At 36.9% G+C, this 25592-nt stretch overlaps 2 protein-coding genes across 2 annotated transcripts; one reads left to right on the top strand and one right to left on the bottom strand.

Moving 5' to 3' along the window:
* The first annotated feature begins 9612 nt into the window (after positions 1–9612).
* LOC113295988 (F-box/kelch-repeat protein At3g06240-like) lies at positions 9613–10541 on the top strand. Its single transcript, XM_026544312.1, has 2 exons — positions 9613–10060; positions 10114–10541. Exons 1-2 carry the CDS (start codon positions 9613–9615, stop codon positions 10539–10541), a joined length of 876 nt encoding a protein of 291 aa, XP_026400097.1.
* Positions 10542–10652: 111 nt separating this feature from the next.
* On the bottom strand, positions 10653–12971 carry LOC113295987. The gene is made up of 3 exons (XM_026544311.1): positions 12917–12971; positions 11127–11706; positions 10653–10958 (listed from the first exon to the last, which is right to left on the bottom strand). Exons 2-3 carry the CDS (start codon positions 11367–11369, stop codon positions 10653–10655), a joined length of 549 nt encoding a protein of 182 aa, XP_026400096.1. The 5' UTR covers positions 11370–11706; positions 12917–12971.
* Positions 12972–25592: the final 12621 nt, after the last annotated feature.

Here is a 25592-nt window from a genome sequence, read left to right as displayed (position 1 = left end):
ATAGATCGAAAAAAGTGTTAAAAACAGCCAGAGGAACTGATAAAGGCACCCATCATTTCATATACGGTCACCCAACTTGTTAAAGACACCCAACAAATGAACAAATGGATAGAGGCACCCTCTTCTTCTTCATTTGAAACAGATTCACATAATTTATAGGAGATCTCAAAGATTTAAGGCAAAGATATCTTGTTTCCTATTATACAAGAAGTTTTCATATCTTGAAGTTAAAAGAGATAATATATTGATGAGTTTGTTTTTATTGAAAAGGAGAAAGAAAATCTGTGGTTTTATTTATAAATAAAAAAAATAATAATATCCCCAGGATTTTATTCTATCAAATAGAGGAAGATGTGTGATAATGGAGAAAGAAATTATTCTTGAGATATCTTTCATCAAAGAGAAGATCTGGTGGAGTTATGGAAGAATATTTTGAAAAGATGTTCGAGTAATGGGTTGTTGTGTATATATAGGGTGCTAATAGGACCAAACAGGAGGAAAAGGAGGGGGAGTTTTGGTAGAGAAAAATTGTTGCGTTTAATTTTTCTTCATCTTCACCATTGTAAACACCATTTGAGCTATTAATTATATTTTTTGAGTGTGTTTTCATCATGAGAAGCTAAACCCCAACATTCGGTCGACGGAGGAAGCCGAACTTCACACATGGGTGAATTTGTATTATTTTCTGTATGACTTTTGCACTTATTTTAAATTGATTTATTATTCGAATTAATTAGTTATCATTTTATTAGATGGATCATGCTTGCTTAGATGTTTGATGTCCCATGCTTACGATTTATAACTAATGTTTTGAGGATCTACTTTGGCAAAACAAGAGTCGATGTTTTATTAATTTATTGAACTTTAATTGTTGTGAATAAATAAATTGAACCATGTGTTATGAATTCGATGGAATCCTAGTCCCAATGAATCTCTCTTTTATTTATTATTTTATTTAAACCTTTAAATTTAGTCTTCACAAGTCTTAGAGTTCGAATCCTATTTACTAAAAAAACAACGACAATCAAAAATATTATCACCAACTTTCTTTGTTGCTTTGAACATCTGCTGGAAACCTGCTAGCTTGAATTATGGTATGTTTCTTGCCTCTAATTTAGCTGCCTTGCCTGAAGGTAAGACTTTAACCCTAATCTCCTTTAGGCCTATAAGCATGTATCTTTTCTACCCTAGTCATCTGATTTACATTTCGCTCTTTTTCTTGTACTTATTTTCCTCAAGGTTTACTAGTCCTGCTATTACTTCTAGCCATGGTTATAATTTGAACCTTGTTATCTACCAGGCTTTGTCTTTATGGGGAAACTACTCAGACTGTTATAATTCTACTTATATAGATTATTTGCACTGCACTTTGATCTCAAGCATTAAAATTATTAACATGCATTTTGAATTAACCACAATTATACATATTCAAAGACCCATTCTTTCTTTGGTTCCCACTCTTGAAGCTTGGTCTCAAACAAAAAATGAAAATTATTGTCTATTTGTTACTACTAATTGCACTATGTGCAACGCTTTGGAAACTACCTGGCTAGATTCCTCCTCCAGTTGCACTAGCAGCATCCCTTATATCTCGAGCTATTACATTTCTGTACACCTGTGCTGTAACCATTGCATCAGCTCCTGGTGGCAATGTATCTTCAGCTGGCATTTCAGGGAGTTGAGGTTCTTCTCCTCGCATTGCACTGGCTTTTGCAGACCTGTATATATGCCCCACAACCTTAGAATCAACACCAGGGATCAAAGGCTCGTATCTAGGAACTTCAAGTGGATATGTAACTTCGCCAATTCCAGTCTGGGAGATTTCGACCACATCCTGAGCCATCTTCCTAAGAGTGGGTGCAAGCATAAACAAATTGGGGAAAAATATCTTTCCAGGAGTAGGAGGACGAGTAGCATTAACTCGAATTTGCTCCTTGGTTTTGTCAGGGAGTGGGGCTGCAAAGAATCCCTGCTGACTTCCACCACAGACGATTCTCTCATCATCCATCAGTACAATCCCCTCCCTTACCACTCGTCGTCCTTGTGTAGGATGAACAGCAAACAGAACCCACCCATCCTTTACACCCACAAGCTCCCCATTCTCAATTCGGCCTTGATCAAGCCTCTGTGGTGGTCTCCCAACTCTGGTGGATGCATGCACAACCATTCCCTCAGCACATCCTCTTTCACCTCCAGTGCTTGCTCTTTCAACCCCAAAACCTGCTCTTTCATGCATTGCACCAGAAAAAGAGTGCAATTGATTCTCATTATACCCAGAAAAACCTTCACATGCAATTGCAGTAGCAACCTACAAATTTCAATTGTCAAATCTCCAAGCATCCCCAAATTGATCACATACTTTAAATATCAAACCATACTCAACACCAATTTGAAGTACAGAAAAACTAACCTGTTTCACGGATTCTCCGACTCGGGATTTCTTCTGTGGTTCACCTTGTACACGCTCTTGGGAATTCTGACCTTTTTCCATAACTTGAACTCTCAAAGAAAACTCTCTTACGGAAATCTCTTTAGACAGGGGGAATTTTCAGTAACAACTATATCTTCTCCAAGGAGAATGACTGAGAAACTGAAAAGTTTTACTCTCTCAGCGGTTTTATTCGGGCAAAGAAGAGTAACAGTTGCTTAATCTCAACAGTCAAAATCTTCTGGGGACAACCAGACTCACAACATTAAAGATTGGTCTTGCAACTTGATGTGTATATTCAAGCCTACTGGCATCATTATTTGGCCTAGTACAATCAATGAGACACCATTGGCTCATGAGAAGCGGCAATCAACACTTGGCAAGAAGATCCTTCTCCATGCTGCATCGGGTCAACCCACGAATGAACGAATACAGAGCATACCCACAAAAACTGACTCTGATTCACCTCCCAGTCTGTCAGGGCTGACTCATTTTCTCAATCTGACTCAGATAACTTCTACCACTCAGATGCAAACACAGTTATACCCCAAAAGGCCAACTAAGGTCTGGTGGATTTCAATCTTTCTCCTTATTGGATCCCATAAAATACAAAGGGCCTACCGGGGAGCTGAAACCATATCAACAGCCCAAGGTAAGGTCTTTCTGGTTTGGATTGCTATGATCAGGTCCTGGATAAATGTACATCTAAAACTACTGGCAAGAGTCAACAACTCTTTCTCTATCCGCCACAACTGCAAGTACAAGGACCACTTCAAAATCAACACATTCCTAGATGACAAAAACCAGAATCAACCCATGCCAAAACTTCAAATTAAAGTTAGACACATCACTTTCATCTTCTCTGAAGATTATGCACATAACATCTACCACCCCCAATGGGAAGGACAAGGTAAAACTCTCAACACTTTAGATAACAATATAAAATTTTATGTGTGCAGGTGCTTGAGCCAGATCCCATTAGTCATCTACATCAACAACAACTATCACAAGTATAAAAACAATGAGATGCTCTCATCCTTTGATCAGCACCTACCAAAACCATATTGGCCTAGCTTGAAGACAACCCACAACTACTTACAAAAATCCTGCATTACTGACACGGTCAAGAATCTTTTTCAAATTAAAGTTTGGTTTGATTCCCCTCAACATCATTACTGGTCTTATCCCACCACAATACACATTGGTCAATACACTTACTGGTTGCTTTCTGTCTACTACCCCCCCTGTTCCACCCAAAAATGGCTTCTTAATCAAAATCTCCCAACATATCCATTGAAAACCTTGTTGCTCAGATGAACAAAACCCTCAAAATTCCTGAAGTAGACTTATATCCCAAGGTTTTCTTAAACCCTGAAAACATCAGAACCAAGCAAGCCTTAGACTGGAAATGGTGTTTTATTGGAAAACTCTGCAGCAACATATGTTTTAAAACATCAAGAGTCAGCAATTTCATCAACAATAAATGGGATTTTAATGGCAGAGTTGAATTGGATATATGGAACATGAGAAGGAACTACTTTATTCTCAGACTCACCCATGAAGAAGATTATTCTACTCTCAGGAATGGAGGAACTAGAGGAGTATTTGATAAACTTATGGTACTAGTTGGTGTACCCTTGGGAGGTCCAGACTTAATTCATGAAGAACAATTTTCTAAGGTTATGATTTGGCTTCTCATCAAAAGAATACCAACTCATATCATACCAGATATCAACAACATTCTGCAACCTGTTGGAGAATATCAAACAGCCAAGAAACCTTATGGAAGGGACAGTTTTGAGAAAAACTTAGAAGTCAAGTTCACTATTGATGTTACTAAGCCATTAAAGTTTGGTATTGAAGCCTTTGAAACCCCAACCATCTCTCACTGGCTTGAATTTGCCTATGCTCTCAATAGTATCAAATTCTGTAAAGTTTGTAGAATTCTAGATCACCCATCCCCACCTTGCTCCATCCCACCTACACCCTCAAAATCCCACTATGCTAACTATAAAAACTTGCCAACTCCTCAACCCCTACCACCACCCCAAATTGTTTATCAAAAATCTGTCCAAGAAGGTAGAAATGTCATTCACAGAGGTTACACTGATGCTGATGCAACCCAAGTCTTTGAAATGAAAACGAGAAATTCAAGACAGAAGGAACTTGAAAAGACAATAGCAAAAATTGCTCCTTCATCCTCTCAACACCTCACTTTTGGAGCTTCTACCAGAGCTGACCCTAACTCCCCATACCCAGATGTAATTGCTAACCAAATAAGGAACAGGAAACTTGAGTTATCTAAGAAAATCTCCACCAACTACAAGAACCATCAAGCTAAGTTAAAGATCAAGGAAGCAGCTAGAACCAAACACCCTAACCCAACAAACACCAATGTCAATCAAGTTCAAGACACTACTGGTATCTTCCCAGCTATCCCCACCCAAATTTTACCAACCCTTTCTCAAATCAAAGAAAGGATGGATGCTGAATTTGAACAATTCAAAAAGAAGACCTGGAAGGCTAGAAAGACACTTCATGTCTTCGCTGAAGCAAACTCACCAACTGATCCTCCTTCTCTTAAAGATTCTGACAAGCAAAAAACCATGCCAAAGAGGAAACAATCCACACATATTGCAGTACCCATGGAAACTAGTGAAGCTGATAACATCAAAATATTCAAGGACTATTCAGACAACTATGCTGAATCTCTGGACTCAAGCACTCCCAAATTGACTAATGGTACTTCTGGCTCATCAACATCAACCTCTGAGGTACATCTCTTTTTTCTTTATCTTAGTCTAAATCACTTGCACCATTACCATGTGCACTTATATTGTTGCATTATATTCTTTTATGATCCTATAGCTAGGAGACCAACTTCAAAATATCCTCATGTTTCCTACTTTTGGCAATTTTTTATCTCCATAGCCTGGAACTGTCAAGGGCTAGGAAAAAGACATACCAAGAAATACCTAAATGATATGTTGACCAAATTCAACCCTGGCATATGTTTCATCTCTGAATCAAAGCAGAAACATGGAAAACTTTTAAATTCCATGCAACAGCTTAATATTCAGAAATATTGGCATGTCAATCCTGGAGGGGCTAGTGGTACTACTGGAGGAATAGTAATGATATGGAAGAGAAATCTTGATGTTGAAATTATGGACTATTCCATTCACCATATCAATGCTACCATCAAGCCTACCAGTGGCCCCTCTTGGATTTTTACTGGTTTTTATGGCATCCCTTATGATACTCCAAGTAAAATTCACTCTTGGAAAGCCTTGGAAACAACTGCTACCAATCACTCCTTCCCTTGGTTGGTCATTGGGGATTTCAATTTCATCTTGCATGATAATGAAAAATACAGTACTCAACCATTGGAAGTGTAGAAGTTAATATCTTTAGTAACAAAATTTTGGACTTGGATCTAATTGACTTAGGCAGTACAGGCTGCCCTTTCACTTGGTCCAATAAGAGAAGTGGTCCTGCTCTCACTGAGCAGAGATTGAATAGAGGTCTTTCCATTGAATCCTGACTTCTCTTATATCCAAACTCCACTATCATTAATCTTCTAGCAATTGGATCTGATCACCACCCCATTCTTCTTAACACTAATCCCCATTGGTGTACTGGTAAAATTCCTTTCAAGTTATTTGGTCCCTGGTTGTACCATAAGGACTGTAAGGATATTGTTCTAGAATGCTGGCAAAGAAATCTGTCTGGTTCTAGTGTTTTCCTCACTGCTAGAAAGCTCAAAGACATTAATCTGAAACTTAAAGTTTGGAACAAAGAAGTGTATGGCAATATAAAGTCAAATATTGAAGAAAGTAAGCAACATCTACATTGGCTACAAGAAAACTACTTCAAGACAACAGAGGTGAAGCTTTAAAAATTGCAAATCAAGTTCTCAGAGAATTGCAAGACATTGAAGAAAAATTCTGGAAGACAAAAGGCAGAGATCAATTCATCAAATTGGGGGATAAGAATACAAGTTATTTCCATAGAACTACAAAATGCATATTAAGAAGAAACAAGATAGATTCTATACAAGACAGTACTGGAAATTGGATTGAGGATTACCAAGAAATAAAACAATGTTTCACCAACCATTTTTCTAAGATGGCTACTGCTGAATCTCCTGACATGAACCCTGAAATCATTAACCTCATCCCTACAATTGTCACCAATATTGATAACAACATTCTCAACAGAATTCCTGAAAATCATGAAGTCAAAGCTATTCTTTTTAGCATGGCCAAAGATAAAGCTCCAGGTACAGATGGTTTTCCACCAAACTTCTTCCAAGCCAACTGGGATATTGTAGGAGAAGACTTAGTTAAAATGGTACACCATTTCTTCAAGTCTGGGCATCTTCTCAAAGAAATGAACTCCACTTTTATATCCCTGATACCAAAAATTGAAAACCCAACTTGCCCCAGCCACTTCAGACCCATTAGTCTCTGCAACACCACCTACAAAATAATATCCAAACTTCTAACTCAAAGAATGAAACCTCTTCTCAACAAAATCATATCTCCCTACCAGTCTGCCTTTATACCTGGAAGACAAACTGCTGATAATATAGCTATAGCCCATGAAATTATTCACTACATGAGAACCAGAAGAGGTCTCAAAGGCAATAAAGGAACCATGGGGATCAAGATTGATATGGCTAAAGCTTTTGATAGAGTGGATTGGAAATTTCTTCATACCATTATGACTAAAATTGGCTTTGACTCTGAATGGTGTAACAAAATTATGCAGTGCATCTCCACTACTTCTTCAGCTATCCTGATAAATGGATCCCTGATAAATTCTTTAATCCCTCTAGAGGTCTCATACAAGGGGATCCTCTATCCCCATACTTATTTCTTTTCTGCATGGAAGCTTTGTCCAGAACTTTATCTCATGCTGAAGACTTGGGCATCATCTCTGGAGTAAAAATCTGCAAGAATGCTCCATCTATAAACCATCTTCTTTTTGTTGATGATTGTATGGTATTCTGCAAAGAAAATCCTACTGAAGCCCAAAACCTCAAGGACATCCTTAACATCTTTGGAGATACTTCTGGTCAACTCATCAACTTCATCAAATCTGGTATCTTCTTCAGCAAGGAAACTGACCCAGCTCTAATGCCTCATATATGCAATCTGCTAGGAGTTCAAGATCTTCCCCTAAATGACAAATATTTAGTCTCTCCTCTATTTACTCACAGAAGCAAAATCCAATCTTTGAAACCAGGAGTGGATAAGATGAAGAGAAATCTGTCAAGTTAGAAGAATTCCCCTCTAAATCCAGCTGGAAGTGAAGTTATAATAAAATCTGTCACCTCCACAGCCAGCATTTATCAAATGAACTGCTTCAGAATACTTAAGCAAACTTGTCAAAATATGAACAACTTACAAAGAGATTTCTTTTGGGGAAAAAATCTGGAACACCCCACTGGGTTCTACCCAAAAGCTTGGACAACTATATGCAAACCAAAGGATCTTGGTGGATTAGGGTTCATGAATATGGAACTCTTCAATAGTGTCATGATAACAAAAATAGGATGGAGGATGGAACAAGATAAGGACTCTCTCTGGTACAAATTGATGGATACCAAATACTTATTGGGGAGAAATGTTCTAAAAATGAATACCAAAGCCAAAGATGGAGACTCATGGATTTGGAAAGGGGTTCTTGAAGGAATTCAGAATATAAAAAACCACTGTATCTGGAGAATAGGCAATGGTAACAAAATCAAAATCTGAGAGGACCTTTGGATACCTGACTCAACTGACAAGCTCACAAAGCCTGCACACTGCCCCACTGATATACAACTGTTTGCTCATTTAATGACAGATCAAAAGGAATGGAATTTCCAACTCATTCAACAAATTTTCAGTCCTGGTACTTCTCAAGTCATTAGTGACCTTGTTATCCACTCCAGAGAAGAAGACAACATGCACTGGAAATTCAACAGCACAGGAAAATTCTCTGTTAAAGCTTTGTACAAAACCAAAATAGAGAACCTGTATAGAAATGATCCTACAAGAAGAAACTGGGATCTATATGGAACTTGGAAGTGGCACCAACCATTAAAATCTTTCTCTGGAAATGCGCTCATGAAATCCTCCCAACTAATGCTAAAACTGCAAGCATTCTCCACTATATTGATCCCATATGCAAAATATTCAATAGTGGGGAGGAGACAATGACACATATATATGTTCCTCAACTTCCCTGCTTCCACTGAGGTTTGGAAGCACATGTTAGGTGGAAATCATGGTCTTTTTGATCACCAAACTCTTTTCATGGATTGGTTCAATAGTTGGTTTCAAAATGCTAGCTGCAGTGACAATACCTGCAATTATGCAACCACTTGCTGGTTCATATGGAAGGCTACATGTGATCTAGTATTCCAAAACATTACTCCAAATGCTAGGAATACAACTCTCAGTATTCAACAACATCCATGTGATCATAACAGAATCCACACTTTGCCCTACCATGCTTTGAATACTCAGGGGCATACTTATGATACTGATCCCTATATAACAACAACAGGAAATTATGTTGGGATCCCTCCTCAAAAGCAGACTTTTGGTTTCTTAATCAAAATCTGCATTATTCAGGATCCTAACACTTATCAGTTCTTCTCAGCACTAACTATCACTGATTTTGCAGGAAACTGTGTTGATAGCAGAGGACACACAGGTCAATGGGGAGCAGGAGGAGACACAGGAGGAGCAGACTTAGCGTTTGAGTGGGCAGAGAAAAAGCAGCACATGAACATTGAAATACAAGCTGAAACCAATGAAATTCTGGAACACTTCAATGCTCTCTATCTCAAAGCTATAAAGGGAAGATTCAGCAGGAACTATCATAAGGAAAAACAAACACTGAATGAAGCAACAGTCTTAAATGTAAAACCTGTATCTTTTGTTTTAATGGGTCTTAAACTTCTTCATGGAACCCAAAATCTCCAAGCTCTAAACTTGGCTATTACTTGTAAGAACCTTAGCAGTGGGTCTGATATTTTTCAAAACAATGACACCACTAGCATTGCTATCAATTTATTATCTTAGGCTCTGCCTAAGTTTTCTTAAAAAAAAAAAGGGTTACCAATAGCCTTGCAATTACAGGGCAGAGAAGTATGCAGAACATGGCGTACTTTGATGCCTAAGCCCAAGATGGGTTTACTTTATGAGGTTTCAACCCGTAATAAGGCCAGTGAAATTGAAGCACAATTCTACTTTTCAAAACAAAATAGTGATGAACATGTCGATGGAACACTTAGGAAGCTAGACCACGGATTAATCATCCCACCATCTGTTTTCAAAAATTTCATGGTTGGATCTTGCAACGGGTTGGTTTGTTATGCTTACAACCAGATGTTCGACAACTACTACGATGAGACAAAAGTTTATTTTTGCAATCTTGTCACTGATGAGCACATTCAACTTCAGACTACTATTAAATGGAACATCGGTACTTGTTGGAGGAAAAACACGATTGGATTCGGTTACGCTCGTTCTGGTAACGAGTACAAGGTTGTTAGTATCTGCGTGGATCCTTCGCAGCCTGCCAATGTTCAGGTGTATACCCTCGGGGGTGGTGGTACTGCGTGGAGAAACAAAAGTATTATGGTTAAACAAGGCGATATGCCTTGCTTGGGTTTTTTTTACCATCAGTGGGTGTTTTTGCGGGTGGAGCTCTTTACTGGATGGATCAATCCAATGGACTGCAACCAAAAAGGATTCTTGCTTTTGATTTGGAACAGGAGAGGTTTGAATTGCACCCATCAATACCTTTTCTTTTATGTGACAGTAGCTGTGTCAGGATCATGGAATTGAGAGGGAATTTGTGTCTCCTAGAAGTAGTTCCAAGTAAACATGTCGTTATTTGGGAGTCCACGTATAGGAAGACTGTCAAATGTACACAAAAACAGCACAGGGTCGACGATTCGGATTGGCTTAAGAAGTTTAGTATAGCATGGGAAGACTACGGCTGCAGGCTTGAGCCATTTGCGCTATCAAATAGCGAAAAAGGTTTGTTGTGGTACAATGTGATTCTTTCTTGTTATGACTCTGAAACTAAATACTTTGAGAAAGGCAGATGAGATTTTGAAGAAACTCAAGGATGATTTTTATAAAGTGGTATTTACCACCACTCGAGCAGTTTCTCACGTTAATAGCCTCGTTTCGTGACTGCTACTACTACTGCGTAATAATCAAGTTAGCGTCAATTGCAATATATCCTTTGTTACAATATGCTGCTCGAAAAATGTAGATTCCCTCTCTTCTATTTTTGGTACATGTTGCTTTAACAAAATTGAGTGGGTGTGAGCGTTTTGCATTTGAGAATTCTTTGAAACTAATAAACACAATTGGATCCAGCAATTTAAGGCGTACTTGTTTTTACATGTTTGTTTGTTTGTTAATAACATCCTTCTCAAAATGCTTCTTTTGTTATGGACTTGCTTTAACAAAAAAATGCCCATTGCCTGATTTTCAATATCTTTTGTAATTGTACTGATCTGCATTTAGGAAAAAAAAATTATGTGTAGCTCCCATGTGAAAAATATCACGTGAAGAATATTTCACACTGCAAAATAACTTGATTAAGCTTATGGCATATGAAATAGAAGATGCACAGGAAGCGAAAGAAAAAAAAATATAGTGGTTAATATAGCAGAAGAACTAACCTGATTGGTATTTGTAATGTCTGCCATGTTTTCAGCAACAACTGCAGAGGCATCGTTATCCACACGCGTAGCAATCTGGTCCTCAGCAACACCAAGATGATAAGGAAATAGAAGACCTGCCTTTTTCCTGTTCAGTTCATCTCCCTCAAAATCCTTTTGGTCCCAAATCATCACCGGTTGTTCTTGAGCCACCACATTTGTTCTAACCCTTCCAGTAAAAACGGATTCCTCATCAATATCCATTCCAACTTCATTTTGGATCTCTGTAAAAATTGAATTTACTGGGACTGAAGAAGTATCATCTCCTCCTCCTTCATACTTAACTTGGGTACTTTTAATAATCCTGGAAGCAAGTCCGAGAAAGAGTTCTCCTGTAGAGACCGCAAATGATTTCCTCTCTAAATATTGCCTTATGAGTTACTAGATTAGAGAGTCCCTTTCTATGTATAGTATATGTTGCAAATGGTGGAGCGCCTATCTTTACATGTCTTCGAGGGTTGTTAGCATGATGCTGGTGGTAAGTTCGAGGTTGAGAGTTCTTCCTCCCCGACTCCTAATTTCTACATCGATCTATCAAAACCTTCAAATTTCCTCAAAATTCTCGACAAAAGAAAAATAATACTATTAATAATTTAAATAATGATGACAGTAATAATAAGCTCAGGGGTAATGGGTCCTCTTATCTTGTATCCCCATGTACAAGATAAGCATTAATAACCTGCATTGATTTTATGAAAATTTTTATTGCTAATATAATTTTTCGAATTTGTAAATTATTCTAATAAAATATCGTGGTTTTTCCACTGATGCCCTCGTAAGTTTGGAAACTCTTTTATCTTTATTTCTTGTGGACCCCACATATGAGCTGCGATCAACACATTACGCCTAAGATTTTGTATCTGTCTGCAAAATCCGTATAGCTAGTTAGCTATTGTAAATAAATCCATTAAAATTTAACAAGATCTTCATAAAATCATTCTCTTCACACCATTTCCTAAATAAATAATTGCAAATCCAATATTTCTTCGTTGAAATTCATCCCCTTGTCTTTTTTTCTCTTTCACCTCTATTGTCTTCGCAATAGTGTTTCTGACATTGGTTCAAGAAAATCACTCGTGTTATAGATATTTTACATAACAGGGACAAATAAGTTTGTGATGTTTTTCTTGGGCTTTTGAGTTTTTATGAGATCTGCTAATAGTAGAAAGGAAATTTTTTTATGAGCTCAACCAAAAGGGTTTTGTTCAAAAATGAATTTAGTCCCGGATTTGATTAAGGTGTTTAGGTAAAAATAATCTTTCTTCTTCCATTACTATTCGAAGGAGATCAATCAGATCAAAAAAAGAAGAAATGAAGATGGAAAGCAACAGAAGAAGAAAGTTTTGTTTTTGTTTTGGCTAAGCCCGACAGAAGATGAAAGTCTTCCATCACTATTCGAATGAGATCAAGCAAATCAAAGAAGAAAAGAAATGAAGATGGAAAGCAACAGAAGAAGAAAGTTTTTTTTTTTGGCTAAGCCCGAACAGAAGATGAAGAGATTGCTTTGCACATTATGACGCGTGTAAATAGAGTCTTTACTGTATATGAAGGTAAGGGCAGTTACGGGATTACATTTTATAACACGCATATGGATTGTTTTCTCAAGAAAACTACAATTCCAACAAAATTTAACCATTCCAAGGCCAAAAATGAATTTTTTTAATCATTCTCAAGTTGTATCCAGGGATACAAGTTAACAAAATTCATATTGTAATATATCAAAAATAAACAAAATTATCAAAAATTAGTACCTCCCCAAAAGCCATGGTTTCATCAACGCATTCTTCCAAAGATTCAATCTTTTAGTATTTTAATGTTTCTAGCAATAACTTCTCTGATCCTTTAACCAGTTACTTTTTAAACTAATGGATCCTCTTTGTTATCTTTAGACCTTTCTTATAATAATCCTTGTTATCTTTAGACCTTTCTTATAATAATCTTCATTGATTTCCATCATGTTTATCATCTAAATGCAGAATGAAGTTTGGGTCTCCAACAATAATCCATGAGATGTTCTTGTTCAGTCCAATAGTGTTAATGTTGATCCACCAGTCATAATTTATTGGTGCTTACAATGCAGCATACATCCACACAAGATGATTCCAGTGGTTATCATAATTATTTACCACTTTAAAAGGACACAAGTTATGCCGAAAAGAAATGCAATGAACCTTAATGTTGCTGAGCCATGTAATGAGCATTCCACCAGAGAGACCAGTCCTAGGTACTAAGGGCCATTCTGCAAATCTTAATCGCCTAATAATTATTTCCATAGTCTCATAAAGAAAGATCAGATCAGATCAACTGGATTAATTTATCTGTTTGATGTTTATGTGACTTGCACATTCCTTGACAGAAGCTTCATACTACTATTATGAACCAGAAAAATATATATAGCAAGAAAGCACAGAGGTAATTAAGATAAATTTCAGTAAATTTGTAACACGGATTAAGAGTTAAGTAGAGGGTAAAATCGATCAAGCAATATGAAGTATCAAGTAAATAAGATAAATTTCAGTAAATTTATAACACGGATTAAGACCTAAGAGTGAGCATAGCCGCATTTAAGTTAAGCAGACAATGCAAAGAATATTTTAAACTGTAAATAACTTGATGAGACATGTGTTTCTACAAATTGAAGACCCATAGTCAAACAAGACAGATGCTTAATCAAATTGCACGAAGCACATCGATGTAAAGGCATTACTTGATTTCTTATATTTCGAACGTGGCCTTAACGTACTCTAGGCGCAAAACTACAATTTCCTTTATCTAGAAGAGTAGAGATCATGAGAATTTTTCTCTCCCTGGAGGATTCAGATATTGATGACTATCAGATTCTGAATGCTGGATGTAATATACTTTGACTTGTAAACGGGTTGGTTTGTTTTGTAAATTGTGATGAGCCTGGTTCTTTTCTCATTTACAATCCCCGCACTCGAGATAAAACATCGTGGATCAAAACAAATACAAGTGAAGTATTCTGTTGAGAATTTGAGGATCAGTTACAAACATGTGTTTGGATTCAAATACGACCCAACTACTAAGCAACACAAAGTGTTGTGCATATATTCGATGACTTTATATAAGAGTGTAATTTTGTGGGGTCGCAAAACCTATGCCTTCGTTAGGCGTAAACTTATATGCGAGGTCTTCATAGTAGGTGAGAATAAATGGAGAAAGATTGATGATCAACAAGCTCTACTCAGAATTATAAGTGATGATAAAATTGTTTATATAAATGGTTTTATATGTTGGATTCATTACCAAATATTCCAAAAGGAAACTAAAATCATTGTGTTTGATGTTGGAAGAGAGACATTTAGAGTGATCACGTTCACTGATTGCATCCCTAAATATATTCGGTGGTATACTGGAAAACTAATTGGTGAATTAGTAGAAGTCGATGGGCATTTAGCTGTTTTAGTCCAAAAAGGAGATGAATGGCTCAACTTGTGGATTTATAATGATAATGATGGTAATGTTGGTGGTCATTGGATTAAAGAAACAATCCAAATGACTTTTTCATGGCTCGAATTAAACAATTTAGATTTTAAAGTCATTTCCGATACGGGTCTGAAAGTCATAATTCATTAGATTCGAACAGAAACATCGAGAATGTCTCCGGTATTATAATAGAAAGTATTAAAAAAATCAGTATGAGTCAGGTCTTACTGTTCATCCTTTGTCATTTTTTTATTATAATACCCGAGACATTCCGAGTATTTCAGTCCTTATGTTATGAATTTTATGACTACTAGGTACGTGTCTGTAGTGACTTTAAAATCTAAATTTTTTAATTCATCACATGGAGAAGGATTTCGACCGTTTCTTCAATCCAACGATCACCAGCATTACGACCATTATCATTATAAACCATCTCTTGGACTAAAACAATTAAATTCTCATCTATTTCTACTACTAATTCATAGATGAGTTATCCAACGTCACGCCAAATGTTTTTAAGGATAAAATCAGGGACAATGATCACCCTAAATATCTCTCTTCCAACATCATACACAGTGACTTTAGTTCCCTTTCAGAGTATTCGATAATAGATCCAACATACAAAACCATGCACATAAACAGTTCCATCATCATTTAGAATTCTGAATGGAGTTGCGATCATCAATCTTTCACTATTTATTTTCACCTACTGTGAAGACCCTACATATAAGTTTACGACCCATGAAAACAGAGGTTTTGCAACCCACGGAATTACACTCTCACATATAGTCATTAAATATACGCATAACACTTTGTGCTGCTAGTAGTTGGGTTATATCCAAATTCAGACACAAGTTTGTAGTCGAATAAATAATAAAAAAATAAAAGAACTAAACTTATCACAATTACAGAACAAACCAAACCGTTTATGGGGTGAAATAAATTGCATCATACATTCAGAATCACGCATACACATTGTGACGTAAAGCAACATCAGTGTTGTCTGAATGTGATGATCCCCGTTCATGGTAATCAAACCCTAAATCCTCCCAGAAGAACAAAATATACATGATCTCTACTCTTCCGGGAAAATGAAATGGGATAATTGGAGTTTGGTACTCAGGTTTAGACCAACGCTAGCCTTTGGTCTAACATTTGTCCAACGTTAGGGCTTGGTACCTGGACCAGACGTTGACTCATGTTGACTCGATTAAATACTAACTTCTGTTTAGAAAACATTAAAACAATAAAATTTTAAAAAAATAAAAATAAAATTGACGTACTATTTACTATAATAACCTCTACTTTTCTAAGATTTACATAATTCATCTGCTCCGTAGCACCATCATCTCACGCACCTGCATATCACAGCCCATATGAGATTTATCTTGAAGCAACACCACCAACATGGTTCATCAAGACTCATAGCATCACCGAACCATGACTTCCACTTCTTCTCATCTAATTCGAACTTCAGATTAGCCTATCTTCAATTCAATTTCAGACTCAGCTGCAACATTCAACTACATAGACAACAGAAACCCCATTCTTCTTTCTTTCGTTATTATCTCACAGCACCACCAGTAGCAACTTCAAATTACCAAACCCCCTGTAACTATCACCAACATAAACCCCCTGTAACTACCACCAACATTCCACTCTTCTATTTGTGTTGTTTAAGAACACATAACTCGACGTACTCAGCACTACCATCACCATTCTAGATCACAATTACATTCCAAATAAAACCCAATCTTCTATCAAAAACTACCATTGTAACACCACTCCACCATAATCGCAACCACCAGTTCGAACAAACCACAATTGGGGTTTTAATTCAGTGAAATTCGGGTTTCAATTTAACGGCATTTGGATTCAAATTGAACCAGTAAATTGGGGTTTGATTTGATTCGAAATATAGGGTTTTGGTTGATTCGAAAATTGGGTTTCCATCTAATGAAATTGGGAGTTCTTTTGGTTTAGAAATTGAGGTCTCCAACTAGTGAGTCGAAAAGTGTATTATGGGTATAATATCTTCCACATATTGTGTGGAGATAGAAACTTGTATTTATATTAATTTCATATTACATTATTCAAAAACTGTAAAACAGAAATACTCTCAGATCCTAGATAGTAGTCGGAGATGGTTATAGACCAGACTTAGTTTGGTTTTGTTGAACCGTTTCCGAGCTTCGTGCAGATGACTGACTTCTATGTGTGACTGATTCATTACTTGTGCTGACACCCTCCCTCAAGTTGAACCGGAGTTGAAGAATGTCCAACTTGTCTCTTATAAACTGGAACCTTGGTGAAGACAATCATTTAGTAAAAATATCAACTAGTTGATCCCTACTGCTGATGAATTTAACATGAAGCTGTTTACGAGCCACCCTTTCACGTACAAAGTGGTAATCTATTTTGATATGCTTGGTACGCGTATGGAATATGGGATTGGCAGTGAGGTAGGTTTCACCGAGGTTTCCACACCATAGGGAAGGTGTAGGAGTCATAACACCTAACTCAACGAGCAAGGACTGGATCCATATAAGCTCAGAAGTGGCAATAGCAACACCGCGATACTCAGCTTTTGTGCTTGATTTTGATATCGTTTTCTGCTTCCTAGCACTCCAAGAGATGAGATTACCTCCAAAATAGATACAATACCCACTGGTGGATCTCCGATCATCAAGACTGCCTGCCCAGTCTGCATCAGAGTAAGCATTAAGTGTATAATCCTTGCCAGGTCTAATAAATATCCCATAATCAATTGTTTGCTTCAGATATCGCAGAATTCGTTTCACCAACTCCCAGTGTTCTATATAAGGCTCGTGCATATACTGACAAGCCTTGTTAACAGCTACAGATATATCAGGCCGTGTAATATGCAGATACTGCAAAGCACCGACGACACTTCTATACAATGTTGAGTCTGAAAATTTCTCAGTTCATAGCTTCTGAAGTCTGGTATTGGATGCCATTGGAGTGCATACGGGTTTGATGCCATCAAGTTTTGTGCGCCTCAGCAAATCAACTATATACTTCCTCTGCGAAAGAACCAGAGATTTCCTTGTTTCAGCACTACAACACCGAGAAAATAAGACAATGTTCCCATGTCTTTCACTGCAAATTCATTACCCAAATATGTAATCAGGTTATCAACCAGGTTGGAGTCTGAACCTGTCACAATGATGTCGTCTACATAAATCAATACATAGGTCACTGATTTTCCATTCTTTTTGATAAACAAGGAGGAGTCTGCAATAGATGTTGTAAACCCTAGCTTGAGAAGATGGTTGCTGAGGCGAGAGAACCACGAACGTGGTGCCTGTTTAAGTCCATGTAAAGACTTATGCAACTTACACATGTGATTTGGATAGTTGGGATCCACATATCCAGATGGTTGCTTCATGTATACCTCTTCCTCCAAGATACCATGAAGAAACGCGTTCTCCACATTCATTTGACGCAGTGACCACTGATTCATGACAACAAGTGAAAGAACCAACCTAATTGTGCAAGGTTTAATAACCGAAGAGAAGGTTTCACCAAATTCAATGCCCTCTTGTTGGTTGAGTGCTTTTGCCACCAAACGAGCCTTGTAGCGATGTATTGATCCGTCTGGATTTTTTTTTATTCGATAAACCCGTTTTGAACCAACTATATTCATGCCATCCTCATATTTGACTAGAGAATATGTGCCATTCCGAATCAAAGCATTAATTTGAGTATCCATTGCATCTCTCCACTCAGGAATCGTACATGCTTTGGAGTAACACGTTGGTTCCATGAATTCCTCATCTTGCAGGGGATGCTTGGTAGTGGTGAGACACAACTTTTGGATCGGCTTTGTAATACCCGCTTTATCTCTAGTCACCATAGTATGCCCTGGAACCACTCTTGTTCTATTGACTGCACCTCAGGTGAGTGTGTTGGTGGCGATTGTGGTGGTGAAGGTAGGACAACTGAAGATCCTGAAGACTGTTGAGGTGTGTTAAATGGAGCCGGTACTTGTGATTTTGGAGGTTGTATTACTGGTGCTGTAGGTTGTTGAAGCTGCAATGGCACTGACTGAGCCGACATAAAAACAGATGAACCAAATATATTTGTGCTAGTACATTGAGATGGAAGACTTACCTCTGGAGCTTGTTGTTGAGGAGGAGAGAATGGAAGATTGGTTTCCTCAAATCTAACATGTCTCGATATATACTGTCGATTTGTTGGTAAGTGAAGACAAATATAACCCTTATGTGCTGAACTGTATCCTAGGAATATGCAAGGTAAAGACCTATGTTCTAGTTTATTGGAATTATAGGGACGAAGATACGGATAAGCCAAGCAACCAAAGACACGGAGAAAAGAGTAATATGGCTTTTTGTTGTAGAGTAGCTCAAGAGGAGTTTTGGATTCCGTAGAAGACTTGGGTACCCTGTTTATCAGATAACAAGCAGTAGTGAAAGCTTCAGACCAAAATTCTTTGGGAAGCTGTGCATGAAACAATAATGCAAGACCACTTTCAGTGACATGTTTGATTCTACGCTCTGCAAGAACGTTTTGAGCTGAGGTATGAGGACATGAGAAACGATGTTGGATTCCGGAGTTGTTAAGATAAGAAGTGAACTTTTTGTATTCAAGCGCATTGTCAGACTGGAAAATTTTATATTTTATGGCCAGTTAAATTCTCAACTTGCTTATGAAACTGTGTAAAGACATGTAAAGCATCTGATCGTTGTATCAAAGGAAAGACCCAAGTATAATGAGAGAAAACATCTATTAGTAACATGTAATAACGAAATCCATTTCTCGAAGTTTTTGGAGAAACCCATATGTCTGAAACAATAAGACTTAATGGTGCATCATAAGTAGTAGCACTACGAGAAAAAGGTAAACGCCTGCTCTTGCTAATATAACAAGAGTGGCAGAAATCAAACTTTTTATTCAATACTGGAAGTGAAAAATCGCTAATTATTTTATAAATCGTGCTTAGCATTGGATGACCAAGCCGCTGGTGCCAAACAGGTAGACTTGCAGAGAAAAAGGACTTGGGAAATATCGATTGGTTTATGTCACCTACACCATCGAACACGTACATGCCATTCTCATTCCTCCCCTTTTGCAGCACCGCTCCCGTGGTTTTGTCCTCACAACAAAGAAGTTTGTGTGAAACTCAAAGTAAACATGATTATCCTTGCAAAATTGATAAACAGAGAGAAGATTCGTCTTGATCTTTGGCACATGGCAGACATTATTTAAGCAAAATTTGCGATTATTAGATGTGAAAACGACGTTACCAATATGTGAAATCTGCAAAGTATTACCATTACCAACTCTGACTTGGTATGTGCCATCATATTCATGAGGAATACACAAGTTCTTGACATCAGCAGTCAAGTGATGAGTAGCTCCTGAATCTGTCACCCACTGAGCACCAGACGAGTCACCAGGAATGGAAAGATAAGCAGCAGGAGCTTTGTTCTGAGAGTTGTTGCTTTTATCATAACGAAACCAGCAACGATCCGAAGTGTGGTTCCTCTTCTTACATATCTTACAGTAAACATCTCCATGAGCAGCACTTCTCTGCTGTTGTGGTGGTCGACGATTGTTGTTGTTTGGAGGATTTGGTCCTCGTTGTTGATTATTAAACCTTCGTGGTTCTCTCCTGGTATTTACACTGGGACTGGAAGCAACATAGTTCGCAACTTGTGCTTGAATCTGTGAAAGTTGTTGTTCAACTCGCATCTCAAAAGAAAGCAGATGAGATGTAAAGGTTTGGATATCCATTCATTCGACAGTGCTTAGAACAGTAACGATTGGATCATAGGTTTGATTCAATCCATTACTAATACACTGTTTCTTTTCATCAGATGTGACAATATATCCAGATGCTGCAAGCTGGTCAAACAAACTTTTAGCATCATTAAGATAAGCTTTCAAGGACTTATTACCTTTATTCATGCGATGAAGCTGCTTCTTAAGACTGATCTGGTGAGCAAAAGTTTTTGGAGCATATTCAGCCTCCAACTTGTCCCATATTTCTTTTGCAGTGGTGAGTTCTTAAACTGTGCTTAGCACTTCTGGTGTTAGGGTTGAATGCAACCAACCAACGATCAAGGAATCTTGAGATTCATAAGCAGTAAATGCTGGATTGATGTCTTCACTTTCAGGAAGATTTCTTGCAGGTTGTACTTTTGTTCCATCAACAAATCCTGTGAGATCATACCCTTTTAGAATAGGTCGAAACTGAGCTTTCTAGAGATGATGATTCGTCTCAGTGTGTTTCAAAGTCACTAGGTGATGGATCTGAACTTGGCGTAAAGTGTTTGTAGTATCTGCCATTGCTGATTAGGGTTTTTTTTGTTTTCTGGGTTTTTTTTTTTTGGTGTTTTTCTTTGATTGGATATTTGCGGAAACGAGCTTGGATCGAAGGTTGATACCAAGTCGAAAAGTGTATTATGGGTAGAATATCTTCCAAAGATTGTGTGGAGATAAAAACTTGTATTTATATTAATTTCATATTACATTATTCAAAAACTGTAAAACAGAAATACTCTCAGATCCTAGATAGTAGTCGGAGATGGTTATAGACCAGACTTAGTTTGGTTTTGTTGAACCGTTTCCGAGCTTCGTGCAGATGACTGGCTGCTGGGTGTGACTGATTCATTACTTGTGTTGACATAGTGAAATTGTGGGTTTGATTTAATTGATAAATTTAGGTTTTCTATAAAGTTGTTGTTGTTAGATGTGGTGTTACTGTAATTTTCCACTGAAGGTTGTGAACCGAGATCTTATGGGTGTTATTGGTGTTTTCTCGATGGGAATTGTTGTCATTGTTTGTGGTGGTGAGCACTGATGGCATTTTGATTTGATATGATGGCAGAGAAGGAGCAGCTATAGATGATGTTGTTGGACGAGATGAGAAATTGAGATACAAATTAGGGTTTCTGAACTTTTGTGGAAGAATTAAAGGGAGTGATTCATAATGAGATACAAGAAACTGATGGGTTTTAAATGAATTTGATGGGGATGACTTTGGTTGTTACACATGCAGTTGAAGATTGAGTTGTTGGTATAGTGAAGATGGAGGAATCGGTCGGTGTTGCAGTTGCAGAGGAAGAAGATTGAGGTGATAATGGAGGAGGAGGAAAAAATGTTAGAATTTAGGTTTAATTGGTCTACATACATCTGAGCCGTAAAAAAATTTTTTTTCAACCGTTGGATCTTAGATCCAGGGATAAACTTGTAATCTCAGTATTTTTACAGTGTTTTGTTTTACCAAATTAATTAAAATCAGGTCATAAACGGTCAACTACAGTCAACATCCAGTCCAGGTACCAAAGTCTAACGTTGGACAAATGTTATACCAAAGCCTAGTGTTGGTCTAAACCTGAGTACCAAACTCCAATTATCCCAAATGAAATTGTGGTTTTGCGTCTAGAGGGCGATAATTAAGGCGAAAGATAAGAAATAAAATAATACCTTTACATCGATGTGCTTCGTGCAATTTGATTAAGCATCTATCTTTCGTTGATTATGGTTTCCAATGCTTAGAAACACATCTAATTAAGATGGGTTTGGTAATGTTTTTTTTTTTCCTTTTCAAAAGCTCTTTCATCATGTTTTTCATCTTTGCCTGAGTTTGATAAAGTTTTTACAAACTACTTTTTATGCAAAGCACTTCCAAAATTCCTCAACTTTTAAAAGCTGGGGAGGAGGAGCTTCTAAAAGCTCCAAAAGCAAAAGCTATGGTCTTACACTAATTTTGTATCTTATTTTCCTTATTTGTCCCTATTTTATTTTATAAATTACAAAAATTGGCTTTAAATCATAACATCATTTTTTCATTCTCTATATTTTATTCTATGAAGCACGGATACTTCAAAATCGGTGACGTATCTGTGTCGGACACCGTATCAGTGTCAGACACTTGGGGATACTTGTCGGATACTCCATTTAAAGTATCCATTTTCATTAATTACAAAAAGGGTAAGGGATACCTCTCGGATACGCTAAGAAGGGATACTTCCTATAGTATAATTGGAGCATATATAATTTTTATCATTGGAAAGAAATTGGAGCATATATAACTTTATCCATTCAATGAAAAAGTGAAAATTATATGAAAGGAGAAAGTGGAATATGGGATATCAGTGAAGATAAATTTGATCCACTAGACGATGCGAGAGAACTTGAAGTTGCAAATATTTCACTTGACGAGCCACAACAATAAGCAGTGCTCTTTGATGAAGATAATATTAATGAGTGATGGGTGAGCCAGATGTTAGACAGCTTTTATCTGTTTTATTTTAATATTCCATAAAGTTTTTTGTTTTGTTTTATTTTGTTTTATATGATTCTTTTTACTAAAATAAATTATTATAAACTTAAATGATTTTAATATATACACGTATCCCTACGTATCGCGTATCCACATTTTTCAAAAATTGACGAATCTCGGTATCAGTATCCCAGTATCCCCATATCAGTACCCGTGCTTCATAGATTTTATTTGTTAAAAGTGATTATATTTTTTGATACACCATTTCGATGATTTTTTTTTTAATTTATCAATTATAAAAACAAAAATCAAAAGATTATTCAATTTTAGTTTGTTTTTCGGCTTGAATAAGAAAAATAACAATTTTTAACAATAATAACAATGATAATTATTATTAATCCGTTTAAAAAATGGAGAACCGCATGGGCTTTTATAGAAAATTGAGAAAAGAAATTACACAAAATTGAGAAAAGAAATTACACATAATTGTTTGGAAGGGTTGGGAGCCGCACGGGTTTTTGGTAATCCGTTTAATATTTTGATTACTAAATAACAAAAAAATTAATTATAAGCCCAAAAATTAGAATAAAACTATTTCAATAGATACATATGTCAGTTTGTATCATTTGCTACAACACCATAATAATCTAATATTTTATTACTAAACACAATTTGATTACTTTTTTAATCAGTTTTAACTTTCCCAAAGGTTCAACAAAAAAAAGAGATAAAAACGCGACTACACACACCAAAGAAACGCTTCATAAAAAAACACAGCCTAAGATCAGGGACGGTAGCAGGGGGTAGCTTACTATGACGTGGCTGCAAGTGACGCATAATGATTGCGCGCTACAGTGTTACATGCCAAGTCATAGTTCCGCCGTAATGTTGCAATGCGAAGCCATAATAGCGCAACGCTCAACCATAATAGCGGTATGTTGTATAGACCGTCAAGCAATGATATAGTGGCACCCTGCAGGTCCAGTGATGCGCAAAGGTGGCGCTACACTGTAAATACATTTGGCTAAGTAATGAAGCTTATCGGCCGACACAATGAAGCTTAATTGAAGGATTGGCAAGACATGGCCGAAGTTGACAGATGCAACACGCGATGTTGGCATCGATGCGTATCCGTGGAATTGAGTTGGCTGATAGACACATTTTTGTGTCTAATTTGTCCTCAATGTCCGCATTGTTGGAACTCTATTTTAGTACTAATATTGTGTTTTTATGTATTTTTAGGAAATAAACATTTTTGGAAAATTCGGCTCGAAAAGTTGATTTTGGCACCCGGAGGACAAGTGTTATTCGGACTCTCTCTTTTGGATAAGGGGTAACCTAATTACTAAGGGGACACCACTTTTTGCTAAGGGGACACCTTCTTCACGATTTGAAAAAATAAAATTGGCGGGAAAATTGGTTCATCAACTGGCAGAATTTCAATCGACAAAATGAAGGTGTTGTGGTGCGATTCAATGGCTCAAACTTGGTAGGAAGATGTGATATAGCTTAAGGAACACAGTATGGGTATCAGAATCGATCAATTTAGGCTGGAATTCTCGGTTTGATTCACCAAACTCAAAACAGAGCAACACACACTGAACACGAGCTCAAGTGTGTTTCTGCTGTGCATGGAGTGATGTGGAGGTGCGGGAAAACTTCTGAGGCATGAAGAAACTAATTTGGAGCGTTTTGGGAGCGAGTTAACGTGTGGAAATTCTATAAATGGTAAGTATTCTCATATTTGGGCAGCAAAGAATAATCGAATTAAAGAGAAAATATACGCAATCAATGGTCGGATTTTTGGCCTCAATTCACTATAAATACACGTACAATTGAAGCTAGCAAGTTTGGGGAGTCTTGGGGAAAGTTTAGGAATCGAGAGAATCAAAAGAAAATCACGCAGAGAAGAGAAGTTTGCTGCTGGTGCAAGGAAGAAAACGAAGAAAATAATACCCTCAGGGACATTCGTTGATTAGGGTCGCTTAATTGCGACAATACTCAACTCCTTTCCCCGACTTCGGAACAACAACACTTCTATTGTATCGTTCTTTTGGACGCTTTATATGCGTCGCAAACACTGTTGTAAACCGTTTTTCTCCATTTTCTCTTGTTTGTAAACAACTTTTGAGTATCAATGAATCAATTTGAGAGGTTTTTCATCATGAGTAGCTAAACCCAATCCCAGGGGTGACGGAGGAAGCCTTTCTCGCAATATTTATGTGGTAATTTTTATTTGATTAATTTTTGCAATATTTATATATGATTAATTGCATTGAAAATAAATGATTTTTATTAATCAAATATATTTTCTCTTGATAATACATGCTTAGTTTTATACTCTTGATGTATTATGCTTGCGATTAATCTTTGATATTTTGAGAATCTGCTTTTGGCAATAGTTAGAATCAAAACAATTATTAAATTTGCATAATAAAAAATAAATAAAACTACATAAATATTGTTGAATGGTGGAATCATCACCCCTATTTTCTCCATAAAATTTATATCACTTTTTAATTGAATTTTCTACATTTCTAAATTATTGAAATCTAAAAAAAAATCATTCCCTTCACAAGTTCGAAAAGAACCCCTTTTACCACTATCTACAACAACATTTGAAAATACATCAAATTTTTGGCGCCGCCGACGCGGACCTGTGCTTAGGTAGAATTTTTTTTTTTTTTTTTTAGGTTTTTTTTTTTTTT

The sequence above is a fragment of the Papaver somniferum genome, chromosome 7 (assembly GCF_003573695.1).
Source record: "Papaver somniferum cultivar HN1 chromosome 7, ASM357369v1, whole genome shotgun sequence".
Classification (NCBI taxonomy): Eukaryota; Viridiplantae; Streptophyta; class Magnoliopsida; order Ranunculales; family Papaveraceae; genus Papaver; species Papaver somniferum.
The sequence above is the reverse complement of the archived record's forward strand: the minus strand, read 5'-3'. Positions and strand labels throughout refer to the sequence as shown.

What these genes read in the sequence shown, in the direction of transcription:
- LOC113295988 (XM_026544312.1), top strand. Translation starts at nt 9,613, where the DNA reads ATGGGTTTACTTTATGAGGTTTCAACCCGTAATAAGGCCAGTGAAATT. An exon ending in TACTGCGTGGAGAAACAAAA is followed by an intron (nt 10,061 to 10,113) that starts GTATTATGGTTA and finishes TTTTACCATCAG; the next exon opens with TGGGTGTTTTTGCGGGTGGA.
- LOC113295987 (XM_026544311.1), bottom strand. Translation starts at nt 11,369, where the DNA reads ATGGATATTGATGAGGAATCCGTTTTTACTGGAAGGGTTAGAACAAAT. An exon ending in ACATTACAAATACCAATCAG is followed by an intron (nt 10,959 to 11,126) that starts GTTAGTTCTTCT and finishes TCCTAAATGCAG; the next exon opens with ATCAGTACAATTACAAAAGA.